This window comes from Pelophylax lessonae (genome assembly GCF_965119305.1).
Source record: "Pelophylax lessonae genome assembly, chromosome: 5".
Lineage (NCBI taxonomy): Eukaryota > Metazoa > Chordata > Amphibia > Anura > Ranidae > Pelophylax > Pelophylax lessonae.
Window position 1 is genome coordinate 553,672,503 of NC_138772.1, and position 18,130 is coordinate 553,690,632.

Consider the following 18,130-nt stretch of genomic DNA (forward strand, 5'->3'; position numbering starts at 1 on the left):
AGGGGAGGAGAGCAGAAGGAAGTCATGGTGGGCAGGGGAGGAGTGGAGAAGGAAGCCATGCTGGGCAGGGGAGGAGTGGTGAAGGAAGCCATGTTGGGCAGGGGAGGAGTGGCGAAGTAAACCATGTCGGGCAGGGGAGGGTTGGAGAAGGAAGCCATGGTGGGGAGGGGTGGAGAAGGAAGCCATGTCGGGCAGGGGAGGAGTGGCGAAGGAAACCATGTTGGGCAGGGGAGGAGTGGAGAAGGCAGCCGTGTCGGGCAGGGGAAGAATGGCAAAGGAAGCGAGGTTGGGCAAGGGAGGAGTGGAGAAGGATGCGAGATTGGGCAGGGGAGGAGTGGCGAAGGAAGCGAGGTCAGATGGGAGGAGTGGCAAAGGAAGTCACGTCAATAATTTACCTTTGGGAGTAATAAAGTATTCTATTTCTGATGTGGGCCAGGGGAGGAGTGGTGAAGGAAGAAATGTCGGGCAGGGGCAGAGTGACCAAGGAAGCGATGTAGGGCAGGGACGGATTGGTGAAGGAAGCGATGTTGGGCAGCGTAGGAGTGGTGAAGGAAGCCGTGTCGGGCAGGGAAAAAGTATAGAAGAAAACAATGTCAGACAGGGGAAGAGTGACAAAGGAAGTCATGTCAATAATTTCCCTTCGGGAGTAATGAAGTATTCTGATGTTAGGCAGGAGAGGAGTGGTGAAGGAGGCCATTTCAGGTAGGGAAGGAGTGGCGAAGGAAGCAATGTTGGGCAGGGGAGGAGTGACAAAGGAAGAGACGTCTGGCAGGGGAAGTGTGGCAATAATCTCCATTTGGGATTAATAAAGTATTCTTATGTGGGACAAGGGAGGAGTGGGGAAGGAAGAGTTTTTTTAGGCAGGGGAGGAGTGGCGAAGGAAGAATTGTCAGACAGGGAAGGAATGGAGAGGAAATTATGTCAGGCAGGGGTGGAGTGGAGAGGAAGCCATGTTGGGCAGGGGAGGAGTGGAAAGAATCCATGTTGGGCAGGGGAGGAGTGGAGAGGAAGTCATGTTGGGCAGGGGAGGAGTGGAGAGGAAGAGATGTTGGGCAGGGGAGGGGTGGAGAGGAAGATATGTTGGGCAGGAGAGGAGTGGAAAGGAAGCCATGTTGGGCAGGGGAGGAGTGGAGAGGAAGTGAAGATGGGAAAGGGAGAAGTGGCTAAGGAAGCAATGTTGAGCAGAGGAGGAGTGGCGAGGAAGCCATGTTGGGTAGGGGAGGAGTAGAGAAGAAGCGATGTTGGGCAGAGGAGGAGTGTAGAGGAAGCCATGTTGGGCAGGGGAGGAGTGTAGAGGAAGCCATGTTGGGCAGGGGAGGAGTGTAGAGGAAGCCATGTTGGGCAGAGGAGGAGTGTAGGGGAAGCCATGTTGGGCGGGGGGGGAGTGAAAAGGAAGCCATGTTGGACAGGGGAGAAGTGGAGAGGAAGCCATGTTGGCCAGAGAAAAAGTGGAAAGGAAGCGATGTCGGACAGGGGAGGAGTGTAGAGAAAGATTTGTTGGGCAGGGGAGAAGTGGCAGAGGAAGAATTGTCGGACAGGGAAGGCGTGGAGAGGGAATGTTGTCAGGCAGGGGAGGGGTGGCGACGAAATTATGTCAGGCAGGGGAGGAGTGGAGAGGGAATGATGTCAGGCAGGGGAGGAGTGGAGAGGGAATGGTGTCAGGCAGGGGAGGAGTGAAGAGGAAATGATGTCAGACAGGGGAGGAGTGGAGAGGGAATGATGTCAGGCAGGGGAGGAGTGGAGAGGGAATGATGTCAGGCAGGGGAGGAGTGGCGAGGAAATGATGTCAGGCAGGGGAGGAGTGGAGAGGAAATGATGTCAGGCAGGGGAGAAGTGGAGAGGAAATTATGTCAGGCAGGGGAGGGGTGGAGAGAGGGAATGATGTCAGGCAGGGGAGGGGTGGCGAGGAAATGATGTCAGGCAGGGGAGGAGTGGGCCAAGCAATGACTTCAGATCTGTATCAGGCAGGCAGAGGCTTTGCTAGGAATCTCCTGCTGAAAAAGACAAAACATTGTTTTTTGTGTCAAGTGATTACAGCCCCCCCTTCTCCAACTCCGTCAGACCTTTTTTTTTTCCTCTTGAATAAAATATGGAAAAATTAGTCGATTTACAAAATCCAATGAAGGTGCTAAACAAAGGATCTGGAGGTCCAAATCTTTAATATTGGTGTTAATTCATACAAGAAGACATAAAACATCCAACACCTTTCAGGGGCTCACAGAAATCCCCTTCCTCACGGCTATACGACAAAAATGGGACAGTCATCCAAAATAATCTGCATACAGAAAAACAATTACAATGTTATACAAACAAAGCCATGTGATGCTAAATGTAACAAAAAAGGGACAAGCTTTATAAAATTCAGCATGGATTGTTAAATATTTCTATCAGTTTTATATTTGTGATGAGGAATTCTATTGTGATCTAATGAGCATAGAACTTTGGATTGTTACAACTTTATCTGTTTTTAGCCCTGAAGAAGGGGAGATCTGTGAGCTCCTGAAACGCGTTGTATATTTTGTGTCATCTTGTTTGACTTAACACCAAAATTAAAGATTTTTGGACCCTTCTTTCCTTAGTCTGAAGCTCTGATTAGACTTTTTCTGTATCTGGATTTCACACTCTGGGTTCCTGGATATGTAAACCGCAGCACAGCCATCGTCCAATGTATGAATGTGAATGACTATCTTCAACTACCAATCATCAAAGGGATAAATCCAGCAACTCGGTCATACATGTTCCATGTTTTTATTGCTGTCTGTGTCCCCACTTGGTGATTCCCGGTGCCCTGGTTCCCATTGTTAAGATAGGAAGTGAGGGGAAAGCAAACTTTTTTGTGTTGTCACACCTGGTCTGGTGACAACAATGGAGGATTCACCCCCCTCTTGTAGAGATGAGCCCACCCTGCCCCCACCCATACAGTTACATATCACTTTGCACACCGAAGTAAGATCAATAATTGTGGCCCTATTATTCACAGTTACAGTGCTTCCGAAAAGTATTCACAGCGCTTCACTTTTTCCACATTTTTTTTATGTTACAGCCTTATTCTGAAATGGATTAAATGCATTATTTTCTTCAAAATTCTGCAATCAATCCCCCATAATGACAGCGTGAAAGAAGTTTGCAAATTTATTAAAAAGAAAATAGAAAAAAAAATCCCATGTACATAAGTATTCACACCCTTTGCTCAATACTTTGGTGAAGCTCCTTTGGCACCAATTACAGCCTCCAGTATTTCTGAGTATGATGCTACAAGCTTGGCACTCCTATTTTTGGGCAGTTTCTCCCATTCTTCTTTGCAGGACCTCTCAAGCTCCATCAGGTTGGATGGGGGAGGGTCGGTGCTCAGCCATTTTCAGATCTCTCCAGAGATGTTCAATCGGGTTCAAGTCTGGGCTCTGGCTGGGCCACTCAAGGACATTCACAGAGTTGTCCCATAGCCACTCCTTTGTTATCTTGGCTGTGTGCTTAGGGTCGTTGTCCTGTTGGAAGATGAACCTTTGCCCTAGTCTGAGGTCCAGAGCGCTCTGGAGCTTTTTTTTTTTTCATCAAGGATGTCTCTGTACATTGCTGCATTCATCTTTCCCTCTATCCTGACTAGTCTCCCAGTTCCTGCCACTAAAATACATCCCCACAGCATGATGCTGCCACCACCATGCTTCACAGTAGGGATGGTATTGGCCAGGTGATGAGCGGTGCCTGGTTTCCTCCAGACATGACGCTTGCCATTCAGGCCAAATAGTTCAATCTTTGTTTCATCAGACCTCAGAATTTTGTTTCTCGTGGTCTGAGAGTCCTTCAGGTGCCTTTTGGCAAACTCCAGGCGGGGTGTCATGTGCCTTTTACTGAGTGGCTTCTGTCTGGCCACACCCATGCAGGCCTGATTGGTGGAGTGCTGCAGAGATGGATGTTCTGGAAGGTTCTCCTCTCTCCACAGAGAAACACTGGAGCTCTGTCAGAGTGCCCATCGGGTTCTTGGTCACCTGACTAAGGTCCTTCTCCCCCGATCGCTCAGTTTGGCCGGGCAGCCCGCTCTAGGAAGAGTCCTGGTGGTTCCAAACTTCTCCCATTTACGAGTGATGGAGACCACTGTGCTCATTGGGACCTTCAATGCTGCAGAAATATTTCTGTACCCTTCCCCCGATCTGTGCCTCCATACAATCCTGTCTCTGAGGTTTACAGACAATTCCTTGGACTTCATGGCTTGGTTTGTGCTCTGACATGCACTGTTACCTGTGGGACCTTATATAGACAGTTTGGTGCCTTTCCAAATCATGTCCAATCAACCGAATTTACCACAGGTGGACTCCAATCAAGTTGTAGAAACATCTCAAGGATGATCAGTGGAAACAGGATGCACCTGAGCTCAGTTTTGAGTGTCATGGCAAAGGGTGTGAATACTTATGTACATGGGATTTTTTTTATTTTTAATTTGCAAAGATTTCAAACAAACGTCTCTCACGTTGTCATTATGGGGGATTGTTTGTAGAATTTTGAGGAAAATAATGAATGTAATCCATTTTGGAATAACAATGTAACATAACAAAATGTGGATAAAGTGAAGCGCTGTGAATACTTTCCAGATGCGCTGTACCTCAAAAGTGAAGACCTGTAGGGGGCGTTTGAAGCGTCACCTATGGAAAATACAAGGTACTGAAGTTTGTTAACATTTTACAAGTGTGCCCAAATTTAAAGCTTGGCATGTTGGGTATCTATTTACTCAGCGCTACGTCATCTTTTATATTTTACCAAAAATTGGGTAATATATTGCTTTTAAGACTCACAGTATTAAAGTGATATTAAAGGTGAAATAGAAAACATATACTGATAGGGCTGGCACTCCGACTATGGCGGGGGGGGGGGGGGCGCGCCCAGGGCCAGCCCTGCCATAGGTTCCTTTGGCTGCCTTCGGGAAGGGGGGGGGGGGGCACATGATTAAACAGAGCAGGGTTCTTCTGCTTAACTGGCGCAGCCACTGTAATGTGAAGTCCCGCCTCTTGGACCGCCGCCAACTTATGATAGACAGCACAATGGTGACGCCTATCATAGGAGCCAGACCAGGAAGCGGGACTTCACATTACAGCGGCCTAGTCGGGTAAGCAGAAGAACCCTGCTCTGTTTAATCAAGCGGCACTCTAATCCCCATACACTGGTCACTCTGCATTGATGGGGGCACACTGGTCACTTTGCATTGATGGGGGCACTGGTCACTCTGCATTAATGGGGGCACTGGTCACTCTGCATTGATTGGGCACACTGGTCAATCTGCTTTGATGGAGCATTGGTGACTCTGCATTGATGGGGGCACACTGGTAGCCGGTCACTATGCATTGATGGGGGCACTGGTCACTGGTCACTCTGCATTGATGGGGCACTGGTCACTCTGCATTCATGGGGGCACACTGGTAACCGGTCAATCTGCATTGATGGGGCATTGGTCACTCTGCATTGATGGGGCACACTGGTCACTCTGCATTGATGGGGGCACACTGGTCGCTGGTCACTCTGCATTGATGGGGGCACACTGGTCACTCTGCATTGATGGGGCATTGGTCACTTGTCACTCTGAATTGATGGGGGCACTGGTCACTCTGCATTGATGGGGCACACTGGTCACTCTGCATTGATGGGGGCACACTGGTCACTCTGCATTGATGGGGGCACACTGGTCACTCTGCATTGATGGGGCACACTGGTCACTCTGCATTGATGGGGCACTGGTCACTCTGCATTGATGGGGGAACACTGGTTACTGGTCACTCTGCATTGATGGGGCACTGGTCACTCTGCATTGATGGGGGAACACTGGTTACTGGTCACTCTGCATTGATGGGGCACTGGTCATTCTGCATTGATGGGGGCACACTGGTCACTCTGCATTGATGGGGGCACACTGGTCACTCTGCATTGATGGGGCACTGGTCACTCTGCATTGATGGGGGAACACTGGTTACTGGTCACTCTGCATTGATGGGGCACTGGTCACTCTGCATTGATGGGGGCACTGGTCATTCTGCATTGATGAGGGCACTGGTCACTCTGCATTGTTGGGGCATTGGTCACTGCTCACTCTGCATTAATGGGGGCACTTGTCACTCTGCATTGGATGGGGGCACTGGTCACTCTGCATTAATGGAGCACTGGTCACCCCCCTCTCTGGCACAATGCTCCCCTCTCTCTGACACACTGCTCACCCACCCTGACCCACTGCTCCCCCCCCCTCTGACACACTGTGAGTGATGCAAGTATAGGGGAAATTCTGAAGTTTTCTTTCTTTATTGGGGGGGCGCACGTAGCTGGTCTTGCCTAGGGCGCAGAATAGTCTAGCACGGCCCTGTATACTTACCTGCTCTTTGTAGTGGTTTTGCACAGAGCAGCCCCGATCCTCCTGCTTGAGTCCCCCCCTGGCGCTTCTGGCCCTTCTCTCCTGATGAGTGCCCCCCACAGCAAGAGGCTTGCAATGGGGGCACCTGAACAGTCTTGCTCCCGAGCTGCTACTGTGTGCGTCCTTTGACACATGTGAATAGAATGCATGATAAAAAAGGTTGAGCCTTTAGAAGCACTTTTTTTTTTGTTTTAACTTTAACCGCTTTCGGACCACCCACCGCAGATATACTGTGGCAGGCAGCCCCTCCTGCGTGAACCGACGTAGGGCTACGTCGGTCGCGCGCCTGCAGCTAAGCGGCGAGCTCGCGCCACTGGCAGCACGCTCCCGCCCCCACTCGGCTGCAGGGACTCCGATGTACGGGGCAGACGGCTCCGATTGCCACCTGCCACCCATGATCGATCCCCGCTGAGAGAGAAGAACGGTCGGCTGTTGTAAACACATCTGACCGTTCTTCTCCCTGGAATTATCACAGAGCCCCTGTGATCCTTCTATATAGAATCTCAGGTCTCTATGATCATTCCATAAGCCCAACGCCCATACAGTTAGAAACACGCCCCTAGGTACACATTTAACCCTTTGATCACCCATAATGTTAACCCTTTCCCTGCCAGTGTCATTAGAACAGTGACAGCGCATATATATAGCACTGATTACTGCAGTAATGTCACTGGTACCCCCAAAAGTGTCAAAAATTGTCAGTTATGGGTCCGATCTGTCCGCCGCAATGTCACATTCCTGCTAAAAATCGCAGATCGCCGCCATTACTAGTAAAAATAAATAAAAATGATATAAATCTTTCCCGTAGTTAGTAGACACTATAACTTTTGCGCAAACCAATCAAAATACGCTTATTGCGATTTTTTTTTTTTTTTTACCAAAAATATTTAGCAGAAAACAAATTGGCCTAAAATGTTAAAAAAGTTTTGATTTTTACATTTTTTTGGGAATGTTATATAGCAGAAAGTGAAAAAAATATATATTTGTTTTCAGAATTGCCGCTCTTTTTTTGTTTATAGCGCAAAAAAATAAAAATCACACAGGTGATCAAATACCACCAAAAGAAAGCTCTGTTTGTAGGAAAAAAAGGACGTCAATTTTACTTAGGTACAGCGTCGCATGACCGCGCAGGTGTCCGTTAAAGTAACGCAGTGCCAAATTGCAATAAATGGCCTGGTCATTAAGGGGGTAAATCCTTCCGGTCCAGAAGAGATTGTAAATCCGAGCAAAATAAATAAAACCTGTAAGATAACGGCATAACGAGCCGGCGTGCATCGCATACTCGCTCATTATGAAATACCTTAGAACGAAGCCCTCCAGCGGCGCCCGCACTCCGCTGAGACAGCTGACATCTTCGCCGGTGTTTCTTCCGGGTTCGCGGGCTCCGGCGCTGTGAGTGGCTGGAGCTGGGATAACGTCACTCCCACGCATGTGAGTGGGAGCCGCCGTTTACGGCACTGGCTCTGAAGGTCCGGCACGGTAAATCGACCTTCAGAACGGATGCGCCGATGATGTCATCGGCTGAATATCTCTTAAACTGTGCAGGTTCAGGAGATATTCACAGTACCTACAGCTAAGCCTGATTATTGGCCTTATTATACAGTGTGCTTCCCTGTAGATACAATTATAAAATAAGACTTTACTTCTTTAAGTTTTGTGCTTATAAATCCATAGCATAAATATTAAATATGGTAGGAGGGGGGGGGGGGGAGCACTGGCACTCGGTGGAAGGAGAGGGGAGCACTGGCACTTGCTGTGAGCAGAGGTGGAATACAGGCACTCAGTGGAAGGAGGGAGGGGGGCGCATTGGCACTTAGTGAAAGAAAGGGGGAGCACTGGCACTCAGTGGAAGGAGGGGAAGCACTGGCACTCAGTGGAAGGAGGGGGAGCACTGGCACTCAGTGGAAGGAGGGGGGAGCACTGGCACTCAGTGGAAGGAGGGGGAGCACTGGCACTCGGTGGACAGAGGGGAGCACTGGGACTCGGTGGAAGAATGAAGGAGCACTGGCACTCGGTGGAAGGAAGGGGGGGCACTGGCACTCAGTTGAAGGAGGGGGGAGCACTGGCACTCAGTGGAAGGAGGGGGAGCACTGGCACTCAGTGGAAGGAGGGGGGAGCACTGGCACTCAGTGGAAGGAGGGGGAGCACTGGCACTCGGTGGAAGGAGGGGGGAGCACTGGCACTCGGTGGAAGGAAGGGGGGGCACTGGCACTCAGTTGAAGGAGGGGGGAGCACTGGCACTCAGTGGAAGGAGGGGGAGCACTGGCACTCAGTGGAAGGAGGGGGGAGCACTGGCACTCAGTGGAAGGAGGGGGAGCACTGGCACTCGGTGGAAGGAGGGGGGAGCACTGGCACTCAGTGGAAGGAGAGGGAAGCCCTGGCACTCAGTGGAAGGAAGGAGAGCACTGGCACTTGCTGTGAGCAGAGGAGGAACACAGGCACTCGGTGGACAGAGGGGGGCACTGGCACTCGGTGGAAGGAGGGGGGCACTGGCACTTAGTGAAAGGAGGGGGGGCACTGGCACTTAGTGAAAGGAGGGAGGAGCACTGGCACATGGTGGAAGGAGGGGGGAGCACTGGCACTAAGTGGAAGGGGGAGAGCACTGGCACTCAGTGGAAGGAGGGGGGGGCACTGACACTTAGTGGAAGGAGGGGGGAGCACTGGCACACTGTGAAAGGAGGGGGAGCATTAGCACTTGGTGGAAGAAGGGGGAGCACTGGCGCTCAGTGGAAGGAGGGGGAACCCTAGCACTCAGTTGGAAGAGGGGGAGCACTGGCACTCAGTTGGAAGAGGGGGAGCACTGGCACTTAGTGGAAGGAGAGGAGCACTGGCGCTCGGTGAAAGGAGGGGGAACCCTAGCACTCAGTGGAAAGAGGGGGAGCACTGGCACTCAGTGGAAGGAGTGTGGGCAGAGGGAGGCACTGGAAATCAGTGGGGGCCGAGGGGGGGGCACTGGCACTTAGTGGGGTCAGAGGGGGGAGCACTGGCACACAGTTGGGGTAGAGAGGGGCAGAGGGGAGCACTGGCACTCAATTTAAGAAGGGGGCACTGCCACTCATTGGGGGGCAACGGGGGGGCAACGGGGGGGCACTGGCACTCAGTGGAAAGAGGGGGGTACTGGAACATAGTTGGGGTAGGGGGCGGTAGAGGGGGGGCACTGGCATAGTTGGGGTAGAGAGGGGGACACTAGCACTCAATGGAAGAAGGGGACACTGGCACTCAGTGGAGGCAAAGGGGAAGGGGGGCGCTGACACTCAGTGGAAGGAGGGGGAGGGGGGCACTCATATTGTGCAGATATTTCCCCATTGGCTCCTCCTCTCCCGGTAGGATCGGAGTCTCCTCCTCTCTTCTATAGAATGGAAGTGCGGGAGGAGAGCGCAGAGTCTCTGGAAGTTCAGTTTAGTTTCCCTCTTGCTGTCAGGTGGGCGGGGTGGAATGTCAGGTGGGCGGGGTGGAATATCAGGTGGGCGGGGCGGAATGTCAGGTGGGCGGGGCGGAATGTCAGGTGGGCGGGGTGGAATGCAGAATGATTGGTGACTTGGAGGAGGTGTCTCCGCCCTCTCCCCGCCCCCGTCACCATGGTGACAGCACAGTACTATGTACACTGAGCGAGGACTGGGAGAGGTGAGACTGAGGGGACCTTACAGGATGTGCGGGACCCTGGAGCATGTGAGGGGTGAGGGGGGGGGGGGGGCATAGAGCCTAGAGAATATAAGGGGGGCCCTGGAGGAGGTGAGTGAGGGGCCCCGGAGGGTATGAGGGGGTTTTTTGTGTTGGGGCCCCGGAGGATAAGACGAAGGCTCCCAGGGGTCTCAACCTGTGGCCCTCCAGGTGTTGCAGAACTACAACTCCCATGAGGCATTGCAAGGCTGACAGGTACATGCATGGCTCCCATAGACAGAGGCATGATGGGATTTGTAGTTCTGTAACAGCTGGAGGGCCTCCAATTTGAGACCCCTAGACAGAAAGAGGGGCCTTGGAGGATATGAGGGGGACCCTTGATGATATTGGGGGTCCTAGAAAATGAGTGGGGCCCCTGCAGTCACCTCCAGGGAATGGAACATCTTTTTCTGTATTCATTTCCATGTATCTCACCTAGTTGTTAAGAGGATCTGAGAGGGGGGGGGGCAGGAGGATGAGGGGGGCCTTAGAGGACATATGGGGGGGGGCAGGAGAATGAGGGGGGCCTTAGAGGACATATGGGGGGGGGGGCAGGAAAATGAGGGGGCCTTAGAGGACATATGGGGGGGGCAGGAGAATGAGGGGGGCCTTAGAGGACATATGGGGGGGGCAGGAGAATGAGGGGGGCCTTAGAGGACATATGGGGGGGGGCAGGAGAATGAGGGGGGCCTTAGAGGACATATGGGGGGGGCAGGAGAATGAGGGGGGCCTTAGAGGACATATGGGGGGGCAGGAGGATGAGGGGGGCCTTAGAGGACATATGGGGGGGGGCAGGAGAATGAGGGGGGCCTTAGAGGACATATGGGGGGGGGGCAGGAAAATGAGGGGGGCCTTAGAGGACATATGGGGGGGGGCAGGAAAATGAGGGGGCCTTAGAGGACATATGGGGGGGGCAGGAGAATGAGGGGGGCCTTAGAGGACATATGGGGGGGCAGGAGAATGAGGGGGGCCTTAGAGGACATATGGGGGGGGCAGGAGAATGAGGGGGGCCTTAGAGGACATATGGGGGGGCAGGAGAATGAGGGGGGCCTTAGAGGACATATGGGGGGGCAGGAGAATGAGGGGGGCCTTAGAGGACATATGGGGGGGGCAGGAGAATGAGGGGGGCCTTAGAGGACATATGGGGGGGCAGGAGGATGAGGGGGGCCTTAGAGGACATATGGGGGGGGCAGGAGAATGAGGGGGGCCTTAGAGGACATATGGGGGGGCAGGAGAATGAGGGGGGCCTTAGAGGACATATGGGGGGGCAGGAGAATGAGGGGGGCCTTAGAGGACATATGGGGGGGGGCAGGAGAATGAGGGGGGCCTTAGAGGACATATGGGGGGGGGCAGGAAAATGAGGGGGGCCTTAGAGGACATATGGGGGGGCAGGAGAACGAGGGGGGCCTTAGAGGACATATGGGGGGCAGGAAAATGAGGGGGGCCTTAGAGGACATATGGGGGGGGCAGGAAAATGAGGGGGGCCTTAGAGGACATATGGGGGGGGGGGGCAGGAAAATGAGGGGGCCTTAGAGGACATATGGGGGGCAAAGGAATAAGGGGGGCCTTAGAGCACATGAGAGGGGCAGGAAAATGAGGGGGGCAAAGGAATAAGGGGCCTTAGAGGACATGAGGGAGACCCAGGAGAATTTGGGCGACCAAGGAATGAGGGGGGCCTTAGAGGTCATGAGGTGGGCCTATAGCAATGAGGGGGACCAGAGGACATGAAGGGGGCCTTGGAGGACTTGAGGGGGGACCAGAGAAATAAGGGGGGCCATAGAGGAATTAGGGGGGCCCAGAGGAATTAGGGCCCCCTGGAGGATGTGAAGGGTACTGCACAGTATATTGTATAAATGCCTCTATATTCCTAAGACCACAGATTGCAATAAACATCTGGCAGAGGCTCTAATCCTTCCCTGAGACCCCAGTGGAGAGGAACTGTCCTGACACTGGGGGAATTCCACCTAATAAGGACACAGAAAAGCCTTGCAGAGGCTCTAACGCCTCACTGTGACCCCGATGATGAGTTAATACTCTGACACTGAAGGAACTCCACCCAATGAAGACACAGAAAAATCTGGCAGAGGCTCTAACCCATTCCTGTGACCTCAATGAGGAGTTCTCCCCTGACACTGGGGGAATTCCACCCAATAGGAACACAAAAACACCTTGCAGAGACTCTAACCCTCCCCTGTGACACCAATGGAGAGGTGTGTCCTGACACTGGGGGGGGGGGGGGGGAACTCCATCAAATAAGGACACAGAAAAGTCAGCAGAGGCTCTAACCCCTCCCTGCTCCATTGAAAACAATATCCCATGGTTTGGGTGGGGCCCCTGACGTCTCATTGAAGAGATCCGGTCACTATAAAATTGGACTTTTTCTCCTCGATGAAAAATAAAGTGAAGTCAAAAATAGAAGTTTAAAAAGTTAATTTACACCCCATGTACTTACCGCCCCCCAATCCCCCTCCCCTCCCCCTCCTCCTATGTGCACAAATGTGTGACAGCAGTTCAGATCTTATCAGAGACCAGCAGGCTGAGGGTGCCGAGGACCTGACACCCGAGAGACAGGAGGTGTCAGCATAGGGGTCAGGAGGGCCCCAATCCTTCCCCAGGAGTCAGAGAGGGGACATGGGGCAGCCAGAGTGTGCATGTCTGCACAGGGGTACAGGAGGAGGGGTGCAGGGGTACAAGAGCAAGGGTATAAGAGCAGGGGTACAGGAGCAGTGGTACAAAAGTAGGGGTACAGGAGCAGGAGTACAGGAGTAGGGTACAGGAGCAGGGGTACAGGAGCATGGGTGCAGGAGTACAGGAGCAGGGGTTCAGGAGCAGGAGTACAGGGCAGGGGTACAGGAGCAGGAGTACAGGAGCAGGGGTACAGGAGCAGGGGTACAGGAGCAAGGGTACAGGAGCAGGGGTACAGGAGCAGGAGTACAGGAGCAGGGGTACAGGAGCAGGAGTACAGGAGCAGGGGTACAGGAGCATGGGTGCAGGAGCATGGGTGCAGGAGTACAGGAGCAGGGGTACATGAGCAGGGGTACAGGAGCATGGGTGCAGGAGTACAGGAGCAGGAGTACAGGGCAGGAGTACAGGAGCAGGAGTACAGGAGCAGGGGTACAGGAGCAGGGGTACAGGAGCATGGGTGCAGGAGTACAGGAGCAGGAGTACAGGAGCAGGAGTACAGGGCAGGAGTGCAGGAGTACAGGAGCAGGAGTACAGGAGCAGGAGTACAGGGCAGGAGTACAGGGCAGGAGTACAGGGCAGGAGTACAGGGCAGGGGTACAGGAGCAGGAGTTCAGAGGTGCTCTGTTAGATGATCAGGAGGACAAAGGCAAAGAGCCTGAGAGCAGCTGTGCAAACATCCTTACCATGGTCCCATTGTATGTATTAACGTAGTCACTCTTTATTGGTCCCTTTTTATTTTGGAAGGTAGCCACCCTGCCTTGGTCCTATTGTGTGTTGGAACATCGCCACCCTGTCTCTTAGTCCCAGTGTATATAGGAACGAAGCCACTCTGTCTTGGCCCCACTGCATGTAGAAATGTAGCCCACCTGTGTTGGCCTCATTGTATATAAGAATGTAGCCACCTTGTCTTGTCCCACTGTATGTAGGAATGTAGCCACCCTGTGTTGGTCCCATTGTATGTAGGAACATAGCCACCCTGTCTTGGTCCCATTGTATGTAGGAACGTAGCCACCCTGTGTAGGTCCCATTGTATGTAGAAACTGGTGACATTGACATGTTAGTCAAATGTCAAGCAACACACCAGCTAGCCCTTTAACACTGCGCCTGGACCAGTAATAGCTGCAGGGTTCAGAAGCCCAGCTAGGTGCAGAGGAGGCGTCTCCATGATGGATCAGGGAATGGATGAGTTTTACCCCCCGCTCTACAATTACAAAATTCAATCCCCGTCGGAGAAAAGTTCATTGTCAGATCTCCAGGTTGTGGAGTCACCAATATGTGACGGTGGCAGTATCAGACCCCTGGCCTTCTCATCCAACTCGAGACCAAAGACCAGGCAATCTCACACCCTGCCGTCACTTGCGTAACAATGCCACTCTCATCTGCACCCGGCACACAGATTGTCCAGCTTGCGGGACCACAATCTAGATGCCAGCAGACTGAGAGCGATTAACACCGGGCTAATTAAACAATTAACCCTTTCTCTGCCCCCACCTCTACATTATAATGAGCCCAGAGGACGCTCATAATTTTAAAAATACCAATTATGACTTTAGAATAATCATCTGTAACACACACTGTCACCTCAGACAGGAATGTTCAGATGATTTATCATACACAGTAGGGGTTTTTCAGGAGGCAGGTTCTTTGGGTCAGTTTGCGTTCTTTGGGTCAGTTTGCGTTTAAGTCTTTCCGCTCAATGGGAAACTATTTTATGTCTTTATTTATTGGTTTCAGTAATTCTCCATTGGATATTTTATCTGACTTTTGTCTTTTCAGAAGGTGAGGATGAGTTCGGGGGGCAGTGATGTGCGGGTGTTTGTCCGGGTCCGACCCACCCCCAACTTCCCGCAAGACTTCATCACACTTGGGGAAGACAACAAGGTGAGGCTGATTCTTCTCCGAAATCATGGGGCCCCATACATCTGACCTGACAGGACCCCCAAGATCATGGGGCCCCATACAACTGACCTGACAGAACCTCCCAATCCAGGGGCCCCATACAACTGACCTGACAGGACCCCCCAAATCATGAGGCCCCCATACAACTGACCTGACAGGACCCCCCAAATCATGGGGCCCCATACAACTGACCTGACAGGACCCCCAAAATCATGGGGCCCCATACAACTGACCTTATAGGACCCCCCAAATCCTGGGACCCCATACAACTGACCTGACAGGACCCCCCAAATCATGGGGCTCCATACAACTGACCTGACAGGACCCCCCAAATCATGGGGCCCCATACAACTGACCTGACAGGACCCCCCAAATCACGAAGCCCCATACAACTGACCTGACAGGACCACCCGAATCCTGGGGCCCAATACAACTGACCTGACAGGACCCCTCAAATCAAGGGGCCCCATACAACTGACCTGACAGGACCCCCAAAATCATTGGGCCACATACAACTGACCTGACAGGACCCCCCAAATAATGGGGCCCCATACAACTGACCTGACATGACACCCCAAATCATGGGGCCCCCATACAACTGACCTGACAGGACCCCCCAAATCATGGAGCCCCATACAACTGACCTGACAGGAGCCCTCTAAATCATGGGGCCCCATACAACTGACCTGACAGGACCCCCCAAATCATGGGGCCCATACAACTGACCTGACAGAGCCCCCCATATCATGGGGCTCCATACAACTGACCTGACAGGACCCCCCAAATCCTGGGGCCCCATACAACTGACCTGACAGGACCCCCCTCCCCCAGCCTGGGCAGGTGTGTGGGTGCAGGTGTATGGCCCTGAACACGGCTCCAGACACATGAAAAACTGTTTTGTGTAGGGAGAGGTATAGGTGGCTCCGCCTCCTTTCAATGTGCAATACTCACAGAAACAGTAAGTCCCGGTTCACACTACAGAGATTACAGACGTCGCATGTGATTCGCACCGCACTGCTCTGAAAATCACATACAATGTCTGTGCGATGCAACTTCAGCCATACAGATTGTATTGCTAAATTTGCATCGGATTCGGACAGAACACGCACAGGACCCTTCTTTGGGTCCGCAGCAGAAGCGGATCGCATGAGTGTTCACATCTATGTGATCCGGATCACGTCCCATACTGATAGTTCGCACTGCGATATGCGAACTGATCTGGGGGTGTCGTTAACTTTGTATTAACACCCCCAGTGATTTGCATATGGCAGCGTGAACTGCCTGCAATTTGAATGTGATACGGGAACCCGAAGTGGATTCGTTATTTTAACTGACAATTTTGCCGTCGTGCGACGCTGTACCCAAATAAAATAAATGTCCCGTTTTTTCCTACAAACAGAGCTTTCTTTTGGTGGTATTTGATCACCTGTGCGATTTTTACTATTTGCGCTATAAACAAAAGAAGAGCGTAAATTTCTAAAAAAACAAAAAACAAAACAATACTTTTCACATTCTGCTATAAAACATTCCCAATAAAAAAAATTAAAAATCTATTTTTTTTCATCATTTTAGGCCAATTTGTATTCTGCTACATATTTTTGGTAAAAAAAAAAAAAATCCCAATAAGCGAATTTTGATTGGTTTGAGCAAAAGTTATCACGTCTACAAACTAGGGGAAAGATTTATGTAATTTTTATTTATTTATTACTAGTAATGGCGGCGATCTGCAATTTTTAGAGGGACTGCGACATTGCGACGGACAGATCGGACCCCCGACTGACATTTTTGACAATTTTGGGGTTACCAGTGACATTACTACAGTAATCAGTGCTAAAAATATGCACTGTTACTGTACTAATGACACTGATTAGAGCCAGAGGCACTGCGCCCTGAGCCCACCCAGTTGTGTGACAATAGCGAATGAATATTCACTATTGTCACACGGATTCTCCTTCTTGCCAATCAGGAAGCGGGACCCGTTTCCTGATTGGCCGAAAGGAGAAGCCATCCTATTGGCGAAGGAGGAGCAGGGAGGAGACGCAGGGGAAGCCCGACCAACGAAGGGGGACATGAAGGAGACTGAGGGGGAAGCCGCCGCCTCCACATGTCAGTCCAGGGCAGCACAGGGTGAGTGAGCCGGTGACTGGGGGGTATGGTGTGCGGTGTGGGGGAGGTCTGTGGTCAGATCCGTCTGACACCCCCCCCCCCCCCCCCGACCCATAAAGCACCAGCCTCCACTGATCAGGGGTCTAAATTGATCCCTGATATCTCATTTTATGGGGAGAAAAACATTGAGGACACAGTTCCCCAATCCTTTCTCTTCAGCTCTTCAGCTGCACTGCAGAATGAATGAACAGGAAGCACTCTGTACGGAGGCTCCCTGTTCATACACAAGCTGAAGCATAGTAAACATGGAAGTCTGATGTGACAACTTCTTTTATTTCCTGGATCAAACAATCCCATGATAGTCCTTACCATGATGGTAGATATCACTAGTTTTAATGAAAAGCATCAAATTATTATGAATCATGGAATTTCATCTTCCGAGTATGGTAATAAATAACTGTAAATCCGTTCTTTGTTCTTCAGAGCATTGACATCCACCTAAAGAAGGATGAAAAGCTGGGCGTGGTTAATAACAAGCGATATGATTGGTCGTTTAAAGTGGACGGGATCCTGCACAGTGCCTCCCAGGACGTCGTGTATGATACTGTGGCAAAGTCAGTTGTTTCCAAAGCATTGCAGGGTTACAATGGTAAGTTAATGAGCATCAACAACAGCACTATTGTTGGAGCACAGACCACGTCACTATTGTGTCAGTCAGGGCTGTTAGAAGTCACGGGGCCCCAAACAGCCTACCTGACAGGGCCCCCTCCCTTCCCGACAAAAGTGACGGAGGACATAGATTTATCAGTCCCTTTCTTTGCAGTGTCAGCAGCACAGATTACTGAATAGGAAATGCTCTGAGGCTTCCTTCTCATTCAAAAACTGAAGCATAATAAACACAGTTTACTATGCTTCAGTGATGAATGGAAACAGAAGTGATTGGTACTGATTGCTCACTGTGTTCACTCAGTAAAGAAAGGGGTCGGTAAATGACATAATTAAGGGTCCCTTTCCCCACTCTCTGTCCTGAAACATCTCCCTTTGTGCCTGCAGTGGCTGCTTGTGAGAGAGGAGGGGAGGGAAGCTGGAAGTGATGCGGGGAAAAGAGGCAAACGGGGGGGGGGGGGGCCTGGAAAGCAGATGGAAGGGGTGCATGTGTAGGACCAATCCTCCTGCAGTGCAGCCGGAGGGAGAAAGAGGAAGAGAAGCTGGTAGCGTTGCAGGGGGAGCAGACGGGGGTTGTTAATCAGTTTCAGCTGCTTTGGTGATAATGAAATTGACAACAGATGCACTAGATGGGCAACAATGAGACGACCTCCAAAACAGGAATGGTTTTACAGGTGGAGGACACTGACATTTTTTCCCTGCTCATCTTTTCTGACTGTTTTTCAC

The 18,130-nt window shown here is 51.6% G+C and overlaps 1 protein-coding gene across 1 annotated transcript in view; it reads left to right on the forward strand.

Moving 5' to 3' along the window:
• Window positions 1–14,513: 14,513 nt before the first annotated feature.
• KIF9 (kinesin family member 9) overlaps window positions 14,514–18,130 on the forward strand; it is a 74,073-nt gene continuing 70,456 nt past the window's right edge. The window contains exons 1-2 of the mRNA XM_082257953.1: window positions 14,514–14,614; window positions 17,222–17,387. Coding sequence (XP_082114079.1) covers window positions 14,519–14,614; window positions 17,222–17,387 — 262 coding nt within the window. The 5' untranslated portion in view covers window positions 14,514–14,518. The remainder of the gene's footprint in view (window positions 14,615–17,221; window positions 17,388–18,130) is intronic.